At 47.5% G+C, this 20,669-nt stretch overlaps 1 protein-coding gene across 3 annotated transcripts in view; it reads right to left on the bottom strand.

The window, feature by feature from the left end:
• Positions 1-20,669, bottom strand: part of CHERP (calcium homeostasis endoplasmic reticulum protein) — a 142,394-nt gene that overhangs the window by 59,928 nt on the left and 61,797 nt on the right. For all 3 annotated transcript variants that reach the window (XM_063914510.1, XM_063914508.1, XM_063914509.1), the window contains exons 11-12: positions 16,340-16,578; positions 16,001-16,134 (exon numbers count right to left, since the gene is read on the bottom strand). In XM_063914510.1, coding sequence (XP_063770580.1) covers positions 16,001-16,134; positions 16,340-16,578 — 373 coding nt within the window. The remainder of the gene's footprint in view (positions 1-16,000; positions 16,135-16,339; positions 16,579-20,669) is intronic.

The following is a 20,669-nucleotide window of genomic DNA, read 5'->3' as shown; positions in this document are numbered from 1 at the left end:
GTTGAGGGGGCATCACCTCGAATTCCAGCTTGTATCCCTGAGACACAATCTGTATAGCCCAGGGATCCACCTGTGAGCGAACCCACTGGTGGCTGAAATGTCGGAGACGCGCCCCCACCGCTCCTGGCTCCACCCGTGGAGCCCCAGCGTCATGCGGTGGATTTAGTGGAAGCCGGGGAGGACTTCTGTTCCTGGGAACTAGCTGTAAGGTGCAGCTTTTTTCCTCTACCTCTGCCTCTAGCAAGAAAGGAAGCACCTCTGACCTTCTTGCTTCTTTGTGCGCGAAAGGACTGCATTTGGTAATACGGTGCTTTCTTAGGTTGTGAGGGAATATATGGCAAAAAGTTTGACTTCCCAGCAGTAGCTGTGGAAACCAGGTCCGAGAGACCGTCCCCAAACAATTCCTCACCCTTGTAAGGCAACACCTCCATGTGTTTTTTGGAGTCGGCATCACCTGTCCACTGCCGAGTCCACAGGACCCTCCTGGCAGAAATTGACATTGCATTAATTCTAGAGCCCAGTAGGCAAATGTCCCTCTGGGCATCCCTCATATATAGGACAGTGTCTTTTATATGCCCCAGAGTCAGCATAATGGTATCCCTGTCCAAGGTATCCATTTCCTCAGACAGATTATCTGTCCACGCTGCTACAGCACTACACATCCACGCCGACGCAATTGCCGGCCTCAGTAGAGTCCCTGAATGTGTATAAACAGATTTCAGGATACTTTCCTGCTTTCTATCTGCAGGATCCTTTAGGGTAGCCGTATCCTGCGACGGCAGTGCCACCTTCTTAGATAAGCATGTGAGAGCTTTATCTACCCTAGGGGAGGATTCCCAGCGCACCCTGTCCTCTGGCAGGAAAGGGTACGCCATAAGTAACCTTTTGGAAATCAGGACTTTCTTATCTGTGGAATCCCACGCTCTTTCACATAACTCATTTAATTCATGTGAAGGGGGAAAAGTCACCTCTTGCTCTTTCTCCCCATACATATAAACCCTCTGGTCAGAGACAGGGTTTACCTCTGATATGTGTAAAACATCCTTCATCGCTATAATCATGTAGCGTATAGCTTTTGTCATTTTCGGTTGCAATTTTGCATCATCGTCGACGACACTGGAGTCAGAATCCGTGTCGACATCTGTGTCAACCATTTTGGATAGTGGGCGCTTTTGAGACCCTGAGGGCCTCTGCGCTGTAGGATCAGGCATGGGTTGAGACCCTGACTGGCCCGAGGTATCAGCTTTATCCAACCTTTTATGTAAGGAGTTTACATTATCATTTAAACACCTTACACATATCCATCCAATCAGGTGTCGGCACCGTCGGCGGCGACACGTCAGTCAACTGCACTTGCTCTGCCTCCACATAGCCCTCGTCAAACATGTCGACACACGCGTACCGACACACCACACACACAGGGGAAGCTCTAAATGAGGACAGGACCCCCACAAGGCCTTTTGGAGAGACAGAGAGAGAGTATGCCAGCACACACCCCAGCGCTATATAACCCAGGGATTACACAGTAACTTAGTTTTTACCCAGTAGCTGCTGTATTATGATTAATGCGCCTAAATTTATGTGCCCCCCCTCTCTTTTTTTACCCTTCTACCGTGATTCTGCAGGGGAGAGCCTGGGGAGCTTCCTCTCAGCGGAACTGTGGAAGGAAAATGGCGCTGGCGAGTGCTGAGGAAGAAGGCCCCGGCACCCTCAGCGGCGGGCTTCTGTCCAGCGATTGTGTGTAAAATAAATGGCGGGGGCTCATACATATAACAGTGTCCAACTGTCTATATGCAGCTTTCGCCAGGAGGTATCAATTGCTGCCCAGGGCGCCCCCCCCTGCGCCCTGCACCCTACAGTGACCGGAGTGTGTGGGTTAGTGTGGGCGCAATGGCACTGCAGCTGTGCGCTACCTCATGTGAAGACAGGAGTCTTCTGCCGCCGATTTCGATGTCTTCGCTTCTGCCGGCTTCGGTCTTCTGGCTCTGAGAGGGGGACGGCGGCGCGGCTCCGGGAACGGACGACATGGTCAGGTCCTGTGTTCGATCCCTCTGGAGCTAATGGTGTCCAGTAGCCTAAGAAGCGCAACCTAGCCGCAGTTAGTAGGTTTGCTTCTCTCCCCTCAGTCCCACGTAGCAGAGAGTCTGTTGCCAGCAGAAGCTCTCTGAAAATAAAAAACCTAACTAAAATACTTTCTTATTAGCAAGCTCAGGAGAGCTCACTAAAAGCACCCAGCTCTGTCCGGGCACAGATTCTAACTGAGGTCTGGAGGAGGGGCATAGAGGGAGGAGCCAGTGCACACCAGATAGTACTAAATCTTTCTTTAGAGTGCCCAGTCTCCTGCGGAGCCCGTCTATTCCCCATGGTCCTTACGGAGTCCCCAGCATCCACTAGGACGTTAGAGAAAGAGATCTTACGTCTCTCCCCTCACTTTTTTCATTCATTTTTTTATTTTACAGATCCCACAGCAGCTGCAAGAGTCTCCCCTCAGGTCATCTATACCGGTGGGGAAGACTATTTTTATTTATCGTTTAAAACACTTAATTGCCTCTAGTATTGTATGGGGTGTATTTTCCAATAATATATTGGATTTTTATGAGTGGTACAATTATTCACACATATGACACATAATCGTAAGGTAAACACCTTTAGATATAATCGCAGTTTGAAAAGTATTATATATTCAATTTCTCTGTATTCAATTAATTATTTTATATTACAGAAAGCTTTCCTTTTAACTCAAAAGGTTTAAAAATGTATTGTTAATTGCACTGTATGCACGTCAGGTTATTGCATTTACTCATGATAAAGCGAAGGGTTACAAATGAACAATTAAAATAGGCTAATATAAAGGAACATACACACTTAGCAACACAGTAAATGATAGCACACACAAATTGGTTTCTAGCCTTAAGGAGGGTACACACTAGGCAATGTGCTCCGTTGGAGACATCGCAGAGTGCGTCCTCCCCCGGCCTGGACCGCCCGTTGGCAGGCAAACACACTGTGCGGTAACACACAGTGACATCATGCCGCGGCCAAGCTGAACATGCAGCTTTGGATGATGGGTCCAAATTGAGATGCATGTACAGCAGACAGAGGGTCGTTAACGACCCGCGGGGCCACGCATCAGTCGTTGTCAGCTGCATACACATTGGACGATATAGTAAACGATATCGTTTAGGAGGGAGAAAACAGGATTTTAATACCTACCGGTAAATCCTTTTCTACAAGTCCGTAGAGGATGTTGGGGACACCAAAAGAACCATGGGATATAGACGGATCCGCAGGAGACATGGGCACTTTAAGACTTTCAAAGGGGGCGTGACCTGGCTCCTCCCTCTATATCCCTCCCCAGACTCAGTTTGGAACTGTGCCCGGAGAGATGGACATTTTGAGGAAAGGAATTCACAACAAGGGGAGCATCACACCAGCTCACGCCATAAACATGCCGAATAACATGGCATTCAACTGAACACATGCCAAGGGACATAAACAAAATTCAGCAACAAGCTGAAGAAACCATAACACAATATGTGTGTAACTAGAACTAAACTGCAGATACAGTACGCACTGGGACGGGCGCCCAACATCCTCTACGGACTTATAGAAAAGGATTTACCAGTAGGTATTAAAATCCTGTTTTCTATTACGTCCTTGAGGATGTTGGGGACACCAAAAGAACCATGGGATTATACCAAAGCTCTATAACGGGCGGGAGAGTGCGGATGACTCTGCAGCACCGATTGACCAAACTTTAGGTCTTCATCGGCTAAGGTATCAAACTTGTAAAACTTAGCAAACGTGTTTGACCCCGACCAAGTAGCAGCTCGGCAAAGTTGTAATGCCGAGACACCCCAGGCAGCCGCCCAGGACGAGCCCACCTTCCTAGTGGAATGGGCTTTTACCGATTTGGGTAACGGCAAACTTGCCGTGGAATGAGCCTGCTGAATCGTGTGACATATCCAGCGGGCAATGGTCTGCTTGGAAGCAGGATACCCAAGTTTATTGGGAGCATATAGCACAAACAGAGACTCTGTTTTCTAACTGGAGCCGTTCTGGCAACGTAAATTTTCAAAGCTCTGACGACATTCAGAGACTTTTCCTCCGCCAAAGTGCCAGTAGCCACTGGCACCACAATAGGTTGGTTAATATGAAAAGAGGAAACCACCTTTGGCAGAAATTGTTGCTGAGTTCTCAATTCTGCCCTATCTTCATGGAAGATCAAATAAGGGCTCTTGGGAGACAAGGCCGCCAATTCAGACATCCGCCTTGCGGATGCCAATGCTAACAAAATGACAACCTTCCAAGTGAGGAATTTCAACTCCACTTTACTTAAAGGTTCAAACCAATCTGATTTTAGGAATATCAAAACCACATTAAGGTCCCAAGATGCCACAGGTGGCACAAAAGGAGGTTGGATGTGCAGGACCCCTTTTACAAAGGTCTGCACCTCAGGAAGTTTCGGAAAGAAAATTGACAAAGCAGAAATCTGCACTTTTATGGAGCCTAATTTAAGGCCCGCATCCACTCCATTTTGTAGAAAATGGAGAAAACGTCCAAGGTCAAACTTCTCCACTGGAGCTTTCTTGGACTCGCACCAGGAAATATATTTCCTCCAAATACGGTGATAGTGTTTCGACGTCACACCCTTCCTAGCAAGGATAAGAGTGGGGATGACTTCATCGGGAATACCCTTACGGGCTAAAATCTGGCGTTCAACCGCCATGCCGTCAAACGTAGCCGCTGTAAGTCTTGATAGACGAACGGTCCCTGCCGCAGCAGATCCTCGAGAAGAGGAAGAGGCCATGGATCTTCGACTAGCAACTCCTGAAAATCCGGGTACCAAATTCTCCTTGGCCAGTCTGGAACTACAAGGAGCGCTGGAATCTGTGATTTTCTTAGGATTCTCAGAACCTTTGGAATGAGAGGAAGCGGAGGGAAAACGTACACCGACGGATACACCCAAGGTGACGTCAGTGCATCCACTGGCGCCGCCTGAGGGTCCCTGGACCGGGAACAATACTTTAGTAGTTTTTTGTTGTGGCGGGACGCCATCATGTCTATGTGGGGAACCCCCCATAGATTCGTTAGTAGGGAGAAGACCTCCCGATGGAGACTCCACTCTCCTGGATGTAGATCGTGTCTGCTGAGGAAGTCTGCTTCCCAGTTGTCCACTCCCGGAAGGAAAATTGCCGACAGAGCGCTTACCCGAGTCTCTGCCCAGCGAAGAATTTTTGTGGCTTCTGCCATTGCTGTTCTGCTCCTTGTGCCGCCTTGGCGGTTTATGTACGATACTGCTGTCACATTGTCTGATTGGATCAGGACAGGCCGGTTTCGAAGAAGATGCTCCGCTTGTAGAAGGCCGTTGTAAATGGCCCTCAAGTCCAGCACGTTTATGTGAAGAAGAGTTTCCTGACTTGACCATCTTCCTTAGAAGGTCACCCCTTGTGTGACTGCTCCCCAACCCCGGAGACTTGCATCCGTGGTCACTAGGATCCAGTCTTGGATCCCGAATCTGCGTCCTTCTAAGAGGTGAGAGCTGTGTAGCCACCACAGGAGTGAGATTCTGGTGTTGGGGATAGAACTATCCTCCGGTGCATATGAAGGTGGGATCCGGACCATTTGTCCAACAGGTCCCACTGAAACACTCTGGCATGGAACCTCCCGAATTGAAGGGCCTCGTATGCCGCCACCATCTTCCCCAGCAATCGAATCATTGATGAATGGAGACAGTTGGTGGTTTCAGAATGAGTTTTACCAAACTCTGAATTTCCAGTGCTTTCTCCGGAGGGAGGAACACTCTCAGCTGGACCGTGTCCAGAATCATACCCAAAAATGCCAACCGAGTTGTTGGAATTAAGTGTGATTTCGTCAGGTTCAAGAGCCAGCCGTGCTGTTGTAGAAGCGACAGAGACAGTGCAATGTCCTGTACCAGTTTTTCCTTGGACCTCGCCTTAATCAGGAAATCGTCCAAGTACGGGATAATTGTAACTCCTCTTTTTCTGAGGAGAACCATCATTTCTACCATGACTTTTGTGAAAATCCTGGCCAGGCCAAACGGCAACGTCTGAAATTGGTAATGAGTATCCTGGATTGCAAACCGGAGATAACTCTGATGAGAGGGATAAATGGGAACATGAAGGTAGGCATCCTTTATGTCCAAAGACACCATGAATTCCCCCGCCTCCAGGCTGGAGATAACCGCTCAGAGAGACACCATCTTAAATTTGAATTTCTTCAGGAAAAAATTTAGAGATTTTAGGTTGAGGATTGGTCGTACCGAGCCATCCGGCTTCGGCACTACATATAGGCTTGAATAAAACCCTTCCCCTTGTTGCGCCCGGGGGACCGGGATCACAGCCTGATTTTGACATAATTTTTGTATTGCTCCACAGACTAGAGCTCTGTCTGGAAGCGAAACTGGTAAGGGTGATTTGAAAAAACGGCAGGGGGGGGGGGGGGAGAACGTCTTGAAATTCCAGTTTGTACCCTTGGGTCACCATTTGTAACACCCAAGGGTCCAGGTCCGAGCGAACCCAAACCTGACTGAAAAGCCTCAGACGTGCCCCCACCGGTGCGGTGTCCTGTAGGGGAGACCCGGCGTCATGCGGTGGATTTGGCGGAAGCTGGGGAGGACTTCTGCTCTTGTGAACTCGAGGAAGCGGGAGTTCCCTTGCCCCTTCCCCTACCTCTGGTAGCGAAGAAGAATTTACCTCGGCCTTTTCTATATTTGTTGGGCCGAAAGGACTGCATTTGATAGTGCGGTTTCTTCTGTTGCGCAGGAGCATTAGGTAAATAAGTACACTTACACGCAGTGGCCGATGATACTAAATCAGTAAGGCCGTTACCAAACAGTTCCCCACCCTTAAAGGGACTCCATGTTTTTCTAGGAATCCGCGGCAGCATTCCATTGATGAAGCCATAGCGCACGCCTAGCTGCAATAGACCTAGCATTAGACTTAGCCCCCAGGAGGCCAGCATCTCTTGCAGCCTCTTTCAAGTACGCAGCTGCGTCCCTGATATAACCAAGCGTCACTAGGATGCTATCCCTATCCAGAGTATCTAAATCAGCAGATAAACTTTCAGCCCATTTTTCAATGGCGCTACTAACCCACGCTGACGCAATAAGTGGTCTTAGCTGCGTCCCCGTGGTAGTAAATATAGCTTTTAAATTAGCCTCCTGCTTACGATCAGCCGGCTCCTTAAGAGTCGTTGACTGAGCTGCAGGGAGCACTACCTGTTTTGACAAGCGTGCTAGGGCTTTGTCTACTGTGGGTGGTGTTTCCCACTTATCCCTATCAGCTGCGGGAAAGGGGTATGCCACCTTGATCCTATTAGGGATGAGAAATTTCTTATCAGGTGTATTCCAAATGCCATCAAAAAGGTCATTTAGTTCAAAACAAGGAGGAAAAGAAACCGAACATCTCTTTTCCTTGTAAATAAGGACCCTCGTTTCTGGTGTAAAGGGGTCCTCATCAATACGTAATATGTCTTTGACAGCCACAATCATATACTGAATACTCTTAGCCAATTTAGGATCTAACCTAGAATCAGCATAATCGGCACCGGTATCAGAGTCCGTGTCGGTATCTGTGTCATCTAATTGGTCAGCACCACGTTTCAGTGACCTTTGTAATAAAGCGTCATCTACTGATTTCTTCCAAATCTGCAGTTGAGAGTCATATTCAGTAAACTTTTGATTTAACAGTGTAACATTAGCATTTAAAGCATTTAAAGCAGTTAACCAATCAGCCGTCGGCGGTGCCGACAGGACCCCCAAAACATTTGGTGTCCCCAATAAATTATCCCCCTGAGAGGAAAATTCTGCCTCAGACATGTCTCCCTAACAGCACCCAAAGAAAAGCCTGTGAGGGAACAAAAGGAAAGGAGCCAGCTCACACCCCAGCGCCAAAGTGCAGGTCTGAAAACACCCTCAAGTGTCACAGAGCTGCAGCGCTATATATCTGTATAGAAATAATCTGCCCCTCCTCGTTTTTATAGCCCCTGGTACTTGTCTGCTGTGAGGAAGGACCAGCGCTGCTGCTTGGAGGAGGAAATGGCGCGAGTGAGCCTGGAGGAAGATGCCCCACCCCCAACATGGCGCGCTTCTTCCCGCTTATTTTTACACGTTTATCCTGGCGGGGGTTTGCGGGCAGTGCCAGGGCACTGTATAGATATGCCAGCCTTATTTATGAGGTATTTTTAGCTCCCCAGGGCGTCCCCCAGCGCCCTGCACCCAGCGGTGTGTACAGTCCGGGAGCCTGGCGCGCACTGAGCAAATCATGCTGCGCGGTACCTCTATATGCCGTCTTTGTTGACGAAAAGATGTCTTTTCCTCACATACTCACCTGTCTTCTGGCTTGAAGAGGGGGGACGGCAAGCTGTGGGAGCGAGCATCCAGGAGAGCCCGGCGTTCATCTCCCCTCAGGAGCTGAAGACAGCCTGTCAGCAGCAGCAGAGCCCTGAAACTCATTAGAAGTGGGTCTAGACTGCTCTCCACTCTTTCCCACGAAGCAGGGAGTCTGTAGCCAGCAGATCTCCCCAAAATAAAAAACCTAACATTAAGTCTTTTCAGAGAAACTCTAAGAGCTCCGCCGAGTGCCTCCATCTCACAGGGCACATTTTCTAAACTGAGTCTGGGGAGGGATAAAGAGGGAGGAGCCAGGTCACACCCCCTTTAAAAGTCTTAAAGTGCCCATGTCTCCTGCAGATCAGTCTATATCCCATGGTTCTTTTGGTGTCCCCAACATCCTCAAGGACGTAATAGAAAATTAGCTATTTAAGCAGCAGAATTAAACAAAGACATGAGTATGTTATCAAGGGCCCCAACTAAAAATTTGCTCAAGGAAACAAAGATAATGAAGGTATGCCAAGCAAAGTATATTTCTAATATAGTGAGACCAAGATATGAATATGAATAGGGATGTGAAGCTCATTGTACTTTACACATTTTCCCCTTACTGATAAGTTTGAAATATGCTGAGATTGAAGGACACAATTCTGTTTTTATGTTACCATTTCACCATTTCAGACATCATTAGTTGTAGTAATTTTACTTAGTACAATAGTGCCCTCTACTGACTTGTTATTTTAATCTTGAAGAAACCTATTGAAAAATATTGATGTGTGAATCTTGATTATGCAGATTTTTTATACATGCTCAAATTGATTTTTCTGTGTGTTCATGTAAATCAGATGGCTATACTAAGTTATGTGCGTGCATATATAGGGATTTTTGTTTACTCACCGTAAAATCTCTCTCTCTGATTCCATCTGGGGGACACTGCGCACTTACTAATGGGTTAGAGTGTGTTGGTAAGGAGTTTGGCACAGAACCTATAGAAGACTAACTCCTCCCCCCTCTAACCCCTCCCATCTCCAGCCTGACCAAGTACCTCAGTTAACGTTTAGCCAAGCCTAAGGAGACAAAACAGAATGTAACCAATAAACCAGACAAATATACGGGAGGGATCGCAGCGTCCCCCAGATGGAATCAGAGAAAGATTATATGGTGAGTAAACAAAAATCCCTATTTCTCTTTCATACATCTGGGGGACGCTGCGCACTTAATAGGATTTCCCAAAGCAAGCTAATTAGAGGAGGAAGACCCAGATGGCATAGCTGTCTGTAAAATTTGACGCCCAAAAGAAGCAGTCTCCAAACCAAAAGTATGAAAATGGTAGAACTTTGCACGGACGACCAAGTTGCTGCTCTACACAGCTTCTCGACAGATACACCCTCACGAACAGCCAACAGCTCTAGTCAAATGAGCCCGTATGGGGTCAAGAACCGCAACATTGGAAGAAACGTAGGCCAGTCGAATAGCCGAAGTAACCCAGCGAGCCACCGTGTTTTTAGAAGCCGGCCAACGCCGTTTGGGTGCGTCAATCAACAACGCATCCATAGGACGAATAGATTTTGTACGAGACAAATAAATGCGTAAAGCCCTAACATCATCCAATAAGGCCAAACGGTCATCCTCTCCGGAGGAAGGAGTAAACGCCGGCAGCACAATGTCCTGATTAAGGTGGAAATTCGACAACTTTTGGAAGAAAGGAAGGTTTCATATGCAATACCACTCGGTCATCATGAAAAACCAACAAAGGCGGTCTGCAAGAAAGGACCGCCAACTTCGAGACACATCTGGCCGAAGCAATGGCCAAAAGGAAAACAACCTTGAGTGTGAGGAACCTTAATTCCACAGAGTCTAATGGTTCAAACGGAGATCTCTGAAGAGCCGTTAAGTATGCCGTAACTAAATTTAAGTCCAAGGGAGGAACTGGGGTGGACAAAATGCGTGTGAATCTGAAGCACGCCCTGAAGAAACATCTGGACCTCTGGAATGAGAGCCAACCATTTCTGAAAAAGCACAGATAAAGCAGAAATCTGCCCTTTAAGGGAGGAAAGACGTAGTCCTTTAGCGAGACCATCCTGAAGGAAAGACAGCAGGCGAGATACTCTAAATAGGTCTGGTGCCAATCAGCGTTTCTCACACCAAGCAATGTAAATAAGCCACACCCTGTGATAAATTCCAGAAGTTACAGGCTTCCTAGCCTGAAGCATCATCTTCACAAACTGGCCGAGAGAATCCTTTTGCTCTTAAAATGCTGGATTCAAGAGCCAAGCCGTTAAAGCCAGTCGATCTAAATCTGGGTAGCGACACGGTCCTTGAAGAAGATGATCTGGTCGCAGAGGTAGACTGAAAAGTTCCCCGACTACCATGCTGCGCAGAAGCGTGTACCACTGGCGACACAGCTAATTTGGAGCTACAAGAATGACTGGCAGGCCTGCTCGCCGAATGCGTTGACGTATTCGTGGAACTAGGGGAAATCGGTGGAAACACATATCCCAGTTGAAACTGCCATGGAGCTGTCAAGTCATTGATTAGTACTGCCTGAGGGCCCTGAGCACGTGACCTGTATTGAGGGAGCTTCTTGTTGAGATGCCATCAGATCTATGTCGGGCATTCACCACAGAGACACTAGAGCAAGAAACACCTCCTGGTGAAGCTCCCACTCTCCCGGGTGAACAGTGCGACTGCTTAAGAAATCTGCTTCCCAATTTTTCAAATCCCGGAATGTTAAATCGCGGAGATGGCAGGAACCCAATGCTCCACCCACCGGAGAATATGAGAGACATCTTTCATGGTGTTCCAACTTCGAGTTCCGCCCTGTTTGTTCATGTAAGCCACTGCCGTGGCGTTGTCTGATTAAATACGCACTGGATGAACCCAGACTATGGTCTGTATTTGAATGAGAGCACACCGGATCGCTCTCAATTCCAAAATGTTGATCTGTAACGTCGATTCTTGACGGCTCCATAATCCCTGAAAATGATGAGTCTGAAACACTGCTCCCCAAGCCCATGAGGCTGGCGTCCGTGGTGACCAACATCTAAGACCAAATAGTGAACGGAGCTCCCTTGGTCAGTGTGGCTGTGAAGCCACCAGTGGAGAGACTGATGAGTCTGTACCGACAAACGGAACAATTGCGAGTCCAGGCGAGGTCCCATCCAAGGCAACAGCTGAGAATTTGAGCTTGAAGGGGTCGTGCATGAAAACTGGCATATGGCACTGCTTTGAAGGTTGCCACCATCTTGTCTAACACCTGCATGCATCTGAGAACTGAGACTATCGGCAGTTGTAACAGTGCTTGAATTCTGGACCGCAAGTCCTGAATCTTGTCCTGAGGAAGAAAAACTTTCTGGCTCTTGGTGTCGAATAAGAGTCCTAGAAACACCATCTTCTGGGAAGGAAGCAGGGACGATTTTGGAAAAAATGTATTATCCACCCGAATGACTGTAAGGTGTCTATTGTGAGCTGCAAGTGTTGGTGAAGAACAGTCTCTGATGGAGCCTTGATTAACAGATTGTCCAAATAGGGAGTAATGTTGACTCCCTGACACCTCAGTACCACCACGATATGGCCCATGATCTTTGTAAACACCTGAGGAGCCGTGGAAAGACCAAATAGAAGAGCCTGAAACCGAAAATGCCAAGGGCCGACTGCAAATCTCAGTAGATATTGGTGACCAGTCTAAATGGGAACATGTAGGTATGCATCCTTTATGTCTATGGAAGCCAAATATTCCTCCGGTTCCATGGAGGCGATAATTGAACGAATGGATTCCATTATGAATTTCTAGACAGAGATACGGATATAGGCATTTAAGATTTTAAATAGGCCGAAAAAGACTCGAGTAAAAGCCCTGACCTTTTTGGTGGCTGGGAACTGGAAGAATCACTCTGTTGCGTAAAAGCGTGTCCGTTGCTTAAATGAGAGCTTGCCGTCTGGAGGGATCGCTTGGAAGAGGGGTGATGAAAAAACTATGTGGGACTGGTTCCTCGAGGTCTAGGATATATCCTCGGGACATGACCCCTGTCACCCACTGATCTGGTTTCAACATGAGCCACACTTCCATGAACTGTAGTAACAGAGCTCCGACCACCAGTGATCCCTCCGGAGACCTCGAAGCGTCATGCGGCAGGCTTGCTGGTAGACTTGATGGCTGGTCTACGAGTTGCCTATGTTTCCCTACCTCTGAACGCTCCTCTACGTGGAAATCTTGAAAAGGCCCGAAAGGACTGGAAACTTCCCCTGCTCGAAGTATGAAAGTACCGAAACTTCGTAGTTTTCGATTTTTGAGGGGCAACGGGAAGAAAGGGACTCTTGCCTCCCGTAGTACTGGAAATAATTTTCATTAGTTCAGAGCCAAAAAGAAACTACCCTTCAAAAGGGCACAGCTGTTCAAGTCTGTTTGGAATCAGAGTCAGCGTTCCAAACCCGAATCCAGAGAGATCTTCTTGCCGTTACAGCTAATGCAGACACACGTGACTGGAGCGCAGCAGAGTCCAACAAGGCCTCTCCTAAGTTAGAAATCTGTTTTGCTAATTGAATAGCATCTGATGGATCGTCAGATTGCATTCCAGTCACCACCTGTGCTAGCCAGTCATCCACGGCCTTAAGCACCCAAGCGCCAGCGAGGATTGGACGCAGAAAAATACCTGATAAGGCAAACAGTTTTAAGAATTGCCTCTATTTTTCTATCTGTAGTATCCTTCAAGGTGACTGATTGTACGGAGGGAATAACTGTAGCCTTCGCCAAGTGTGTAATAGGGGCATCTACCTTTGGGGCGGTTTCCCAAAATTGTGTGTCCTACTCCGTAAATGGATACAAAAATCTCAATTTCTTAGGGGCCTGGAAACGAGAGTCCGGTTTAAGCCAGGGCTCCTTAAAAATATCTGCAAAATGTGAATAAGAAGGGAAGACAGCCACTTACCTTTTCTACCTTTTGAAAAAGGCTGTTGAAGTCTCCGCCACCACCGTATCTTGGCGATTAAGAGTCTGACTAATGGCTTCTATCAGTAATTTAACACCTGAGCTCGTAGAGAGCTCCTCCTCTTCCCAAGTTGAAGCATCCTCCCACTCAGGGTCTACTTCGCCTTCCTCTAAGGGAGAGGCTACCGAATCTAATGCCTCCTCTGGAAAGGTATAGCGGGTAATGGGTGTGAGCGATTAGTGGCTGTAGTATTACCCGAAGAAGTCACTATCTTGTTCAAGGACTGAGCTAAATCAGAGAGGCACTTGCCCAAATTTTTCGCCGACAGTGGCTCCTTGGGAGTCTGACAGGAATCAGTACCTGATTTGGACTGATGCAAATCTGATATGGCATCGGCCATGTTCTTGGCCCACAGAGGCATAGACTGATCTGCGAAACCTCCCTGCTGGTCCAGTACAGGTGTTCCAAAGCACATAGTACAGAGTACCCGCGTCTGTGCTACCTTTTGAAATCTTGGAACCACATTGTGAACACGCAAAATAAACTGAGCCTGCTTTCCCTTTTGCAGACTTGTCTGGTTTATTAGCCATATTACTATTTTTACCAGTGTCCATAAAACAGTAAAAAGTAATAATAAAAAAAAAAAATCTAAGAATATGCCCTGAAAATATGTGTAATAACAGGGTAAAGTAGCTACTATTAGTGAACCCCACTATAAGTAAGGAGTGTACCACTAAAGTATAGTCTCTGCAAATATAAACAGTGCAGCCATCCTAAACACATTGATAATACAGTACTTGCTGTTGCTTGTCCCAGTCTGTAAGAAAACAGAGTGAGAATTCCAGTATGTGTGGGACAGCTGCGCAGCATTCCCCGTACTGGAGCCCTACTGGAACTCTAGTTGTACCTGCCACCTGTATACAGGGACAAGGCAACTCAAATAACCAACTAAAAGAACAAAAAAACTAAACTAAAAGCTATAGGCCAAAAACTGTGTCTGTACTCCACAGGCACAAAACTAAAACGGAGGTACTTGTAGGTTAGGCTGAAGATGGGAGGGGTTTTGGCCCCCTTTTCGACCATCTCAATTCGACTTTAAAAAAGTCGAAGTGAGATGGGGAGAGCAGGGCCAGGGAATTTCACAGTCGCCGCTCACAGCAGCGTCCACCCAGCTCCAGCAAGCGAGACCTCGCTTGCTGGAGCCAGGTGGACGCTGCCGTGAGCGGCGGCTGTGATGCAGGGAAGGGGAGAGGAGGGACGGGGAGAGGCAGAGAGATGGGTGGAGAGACGGGGGAGAGCCGCGCTGCAGCGCTGCTCTCCCTCATCTGCCAGCGGCTCCTCCCCATCTTCCCTCCCGCATCTCAATTTGACGTTTTTAAAAGTCGAGTTGAGATGTCATTGAATAGCCCAGGTCGGATCCATTCCGACAAATGAATGTCGGAATGGATCCGACTTCAATTGAATATACCCCTAAGGCTCTAACAAACCTGTGTTAAGTGCAGCCTGCGGGCTCATCACATGCTGCAGTTGAACTGCCCTGGGCACTGCATAAGCCTGCTGCTAACTGAAACTGGCACTTAGTAGTAAGATAAGGTCACACCTATTACGCTGTTTAGACACAAATGGAACGGTTTAAATAATGTTGCTTTATAGCATTCAGTAGTGAAGTTTACTATTCTGTAATTTATAATTCAAAATGATACACATTAAAAACCATTTCCTTATTACCCAGTTTCTTAAACCTTCTTCGCAACTCATTCCTTTATTCAATTAAAGTTCAAATGCAAAACTTGTCAGCATATATTAAAACACCAGTCAGAAATACAGACATGATGCTAACCCTTTGGGTGAGATTCAAATCTCTGCAACCCCCCCACCTCTCCCGCCAGCAGTATTCTAATGTTGCTGCGGACAGGCGAGACTAGTTCATTTCAGCTTGCTGCCCCCCTGGGGCTAGCGAGTTGAAATGTGTGTAGAGAGACCCGTTTGGGCGCTTAAACGGGCCTTTTCACGCTCGAGCCCATTATATTAGTCGGGTTTAGGTGCTCTGCGCGCCTAAACCCAAGTGTAATGGCCGTGATAGGGGCGATAAGTGGGGGCATTTGAATATAGCCCCTCGATCGCCCGTCACTAGACGGGAGATTGTGGGTGTGATAGCATTTGACCCTTTATGTTACGTCTGCTTTTCTAATTTGACTATGCATCCTGTGCTTAAGTGTGTACAGTGGATGCATTTACCAGGCCTCCAATATCTTCTCTTAAGTAGCAAAGGTATATATGGTGCCAGATTCAATCATCCACAGGCTAATTGGTTGGCCGGGGATATTCAGTTACAGCCCACAAGCATTTCTGTTATAGTCTGAGGGAGACTGGAACACAAATCTGTGGTAAATGCCCTTATTGCAGGTACCACAAACCTATTGCTCTATGTACTTATCGCAAGTTAGCCGCAATTTTAAGCGCAAGGAAAAAGTGTTGTAATTGAATAGCCTCAGGCATAAAAGCTTCCCTTTTGTGTACGTGGTTAATTAACAAGGTTAATTGAATCCAGCCCATATAGTGACAGAAGATTCACCATGTGTCAGGAATATGGTAGTCCAAGATAAAAGATCTCCTACTGAAGCCAAGAGAGGGCCTGTTTTACTCAAATTAAAAAGAACATTTTGAAAAAATACTTTCAAGTATGTCTACAGTCTTAATAAAGTGTTAGAGAACTGACCTGTTCCGTGGTCTATCATGTGATGGGGGACTGTAAAAAGCCTCAACCGCAGCTAAAAGCCTTTCACTGGGTGGCATTGGAGGAGGCAAACGGATGTCCTTTGGATCAAGAGGTTTGTATTCATGGTCTTCCAACTGCAAAGAAGAAATAAATGATAGTGCACCTATTGTGAAAGTCAAACAGCAGTTCCATAAACATATAAATCTGTGACTAACCAGCTCAAACCTGTTGTACAATAGTATATATTGCCTTAATACTAAAGTGGCTATGATCTTGAAGCAACTCCATTCAGACTTTTGCTTAATGACGGAGTTAGGCAGGTTGATTGAGCAAAATTACCTTAACTAGTGGAGCCATAAGTCCAGCAGGAAGGTCAAAGTAAGGGACATTGGGTACAAGGCTGGGGTCATCATGGTTAACATGAGGAGGTCCTTGTCTACGCATATGAGGTGGCTGTCCATTAAATCCATGTGGAGGTGGGCCAAAGTCTTGGTGTTGGGGACCTCCCCATGGAGGATGTTCATTCATATTCGGGTGTGGCATTCTGTGGCCTTGGTGATGATGTGGCGGCCCCATATCTAAGGATTGGAGCAATAATATAGTAATGAAAGTCATGTACACCAATTTGATAGTTAATATAACTTCTCTGCTTCCTTCTAAGAGAAAAAATAAGAATTTACTCACCGGTAATTTTATTTCTCGCAGTCCGTAGTGGATGCTGGGAACTCCGTAAGGACCATGGGGAATAGCGGGCTCCGAAGGAGGCTGGGCACTCTAGAAAGATTTATGACTACCTGGTGTGTACTGGCTCCTCCCACTATGACCCTCCTCCAAGCCTCAGTTAGGACACTGTGCCCGGACGAGCAGACATAATAAGAATTTACTTACCGATAATTCTATTTCTCGGAGTCCGTAGTGGATGCTGGGGTTCCTGAAAGGACCATGGGGAATAGCGGCTCCGCAGGAGACAGGGCACAAAAAGTAAAGCTTTTCCAGATCAGGTGGTGTGCACTGGCTCCTCCCCCTATGACCCTCCTCCAGACTCCAGTTAGGTACTGTGCCCGGACGAGCGTACACAATAAGGGAGGATTTTGAATCCCGGGTAAGACTCATACCAGCCACACCAATCACACCGTACAACTTGTGATCTAAACCCAGTTAACAGTATGATAACAGAGGAGCCTCTGAAAGATGGCTCCCTAAACAATAACCCGAATTAGTTAACAATAACTATGTACAAGTATTGCAGATAATCCGCACTTGGGATGGGCGCCCAGCATCCACTACGGACTCCGAGAAATAGAATTATCGGTAAGTAAATTCTTATTTTCTCTATCGTCCTAGTGGATGCTGGGGTTCCTGAAAGGACCATGGGGATTATACCAAAGCTCCCAAACGGGCGGGAGAGTGCGGATGACTCTGCAGCACCGAATGAGAGAACTCCAGGTCCTCTTTTGCCAGGGTATCAAATTTGTAGAATTTTACAAACGTGTTCTCCCCTGACCACGTAGCTGCTCGGCAGAGTTGTAATGCCGAGACCCCTCGGGCAGCCGCCCAAGATGAGCCCACCTTCCTTGTGGAATGGGCCTTAACAGATTTAGGCTGTGGCAGGCCTGCCACAGAATGTGCAAGTTGAATTGCGTTACAAATCCAACGAGCAATCGACTGCTTAGAAGCAGGCGCACCCAACTTGTTGGGTGCATACAGTATAAACAGCTAGTCAGATTTTCTGACTCCAGCCGTCCTTGAAATGTATATTTTTAAAGCTCTGACAACGTCCAACAACTTGGAGTCCTCCAAGTCGCTTGTAGCCGCAGGCACTACAATAGGCTGGTTCAGGTGAAACGCTGATACCACCTTAGGGAGAAAATGCGGACGCGTCCGCAGCTCTGCCCTATCCGAATGGAAAATTAAATAAAGGCTTTTATAAGATAAAGCCGCCAGTTCAGATACTCTCCTGGCGGAAGCCAGGGCCAGTAACATAGTCACTTTCCATGTGAGATATTTCAAATCCACATTTTTTAGTGGTTCAAACCAATGGGATTTGAGGAAATCTAAAACTACATTTAGATCCCACGGTGCCACCGGAGGCACCACAGGAGGCTGTATATGCAGTACTCCTTTGACAAAAGTCTGGACCTCAGGGACTGAGGCCAATTCTTTTTGGAAGAATATTGACAGGGCCGAAATTTGAACCTTAATAGATCCCAATTTGAGACCCATAGACAATCCTGATTGCAGGAAATGTAGGAAACGACCCAGTTGAAATTCCTCCGTCGGAGCACTCCGATCCTCGCACCACGCAACATATTTCCGCCAAATGCGGTGATAATGCTTCGCGGTGACTTCCTTTCTTGCCTTAATCAAGGTAGGAATGACTTCTTCTGGAATGCCTTTTCCTTTTAGGATCTGGCGTTCAACCGCCATGCCGTCAAACGCAGCCGCGGTAAGTCTTGAAAGAGGCAGGGACCCTGTTGAAGCAGGTCCCTTCTCAGAGGTAGAGGCCACGGATCGTCCGTGACCATCTCTTGAAGTTCCGGGTACCAAGACCTTCTTGGCCAATCCGGAGCCACTAGTATCGTTCTTACTCCGCTTTGCCGTATGATTCTCAATACCTTTGGTATGAGAGGCAGAGGAGGAAACACATACACCGACTGGTACACCCAAGGTGTTACCAGCGCGTCCACAGCTATTGCCTGCGGATCTCTTGACCTGGCGCAATACCTGTCCAGTTTTTTGTTGAGGCGAGACGCCATCATGTCCACCATTGGTCTTTCCCAACGGTTTATTAGCATGTGGAAAACTTCTGGATGAAGTCCCCACTCTCCCGGGTGAAGATCGTGTCTGCTGAGGAAGTCTGCTTCCCAGTTGTCCACGCCCGGGATGAACACTGCTGACAGTGCTATCACGTGATTCTCCGCCCAGCGAAGGATCCTGGCAGCTTCTGCCATTGCACTCCTGCTTCTTGTGCCGCCCTGTCTGTTTACATGGGCGACTGCCGTGATGTTGTCCGACTGGATCAACACCGGTCTTCCTTGAAGCAGAGGTTCCGCCTGGCTTAGAGCATTGTAGATTGCTCTTAGTTCCAGAATGTTTATGTGAAGAGACTTTTCCAGGCTCGACCACACTCCCTGGAAGTTTCTTCCTTGTGTGACTGCTCCCCAGCCTCTCAGGCTGGCGTCCGTGGTCACCAGGATCCAATCCTGTATGCCGAATCTGCGGCCCTCCAATAGATGAGCCCTCTGCAACCACCACAGAAGAGATACCCTTGTCCTTGGAGACAGGGTTATCCGCAGGTGCATCTGAAGATGCGACCCTGACCATTTGTCCAACAGATCCCTTTGGAAAATTCTTGCATGGAATCTGCCGAATGGAATTGCTTCGTAAGAAGCCACCATTTTTCCCAGGACTCTTGTGCATTGATGTACAGACACCTTTCCTGGTTTTAGGAGGTTCCTGACCAGGTCGGATAACTCCTTGGCTTTTTCCTCGGGAAGAAAAACCTTTTTCTGAACCGTGTCCAGAATCATCCCTAGGAACAGCAGACGAGTTGTCGGCATTAATTGGGATTTTGGAATATTCAGAATCCATCCGTGCTGCTTTAGCACCTCTTGAGATAGTGCTAATCCCATCTCTAGCTGTTCTCTGGACCTTGCCCTTATTAGGAGATCGTCCAAGTATGGGATAATTAATACGCCTTTTCTTCGAAGAAGAATCATCATCTCGGCCATTACCTTTGTAAAGACCCGAGGTGCCGTGGACAAACCAAACGGCAGCGTCTGAAACTGATAGTGACAGTTTTGTACAACGAACCTGAGGTACCCCTGGTGTGAGGGGTAAATTGGAACGTGGAGATACGCATCCTTGATGTCCAAGGATACCATAAAGTCCCCTTCTTCCAGGTTCGCTATCACTGCTCTGAGTGACTCCATCTTGAACTTGAACTTCTTTATGTACAGGTTCAAGGACTTCAGATTTAGAATAGGCCTTACCGAGCCATCCGGCTTCGGTACCACAAATAGAGTGGAATAATACCCCTTCCCTTGTTGTAGAAGAGGTACCTTGACTATCACCTGCTGAGAGTACAGCTTGTGAATGGCTTCCAAAACAGTCTCCCTTTCGGAGGGGGACGTTGGTAAAGCAGACTTCAGGAAACGGCGAGGTGGATCTGTCTCTAATTCCAACCTGTACCCCTGAGATATTATCTGCAGGATCCAGGGATCTACCTGCGAGTGAGCCCACTGCGCGCTGTAATTTTTGAGACGACCGCCCACCGTCCCCGAGTCCGCTTGAGAAGCCCCAGCGTCATGCTGAGGCTTTTGTAGAAGCCGGGGAGGGCTTCTGTTCCTGGGAAGGAGCTGCCTGTTGCTGTCTCTTCCCTCGACCTCTGCCTCGTGGCAGATATGAATAGCCCTTTGCTCTCTTATTTTTAAAGGAACGAAAGGGCTGCGGTTGAAAAGTCGGTGCCTTTTTCTGTTGGGGAGTGACTTGAGGTAGAAAGGTGGATTTCCCGGCTGTAGCCGTGGCCACCAAATCTGATAGACCGACTCCAAATAACTCCTCCCCTTTATACGGCAAAACTTCCATATGCCGTTTTGAATCCGCATCGCCTGTCCACTGTCGCGTCCATAAAGCTCTTCTGGCCGAAATGGACATAGCACTTACCCGT

Source organism: Pseudophryne corroboree, chromosome 1 (assembly GCF_028390025.1).
Source record: "Pseudophryne corroboree isolate aPseCor3 chromosome 1, aPseCor3.hap2, whole genome shotgun sequence".
NCBI lineage: Eukaryota > Metazoa > Chordata > Amphibia > Anura > Myobatrachidae > Pseudophryne > Pseudophryne corroboree.
This window is presented reverse-complemented; position numbering and strand designations above follow the sequence as displayed.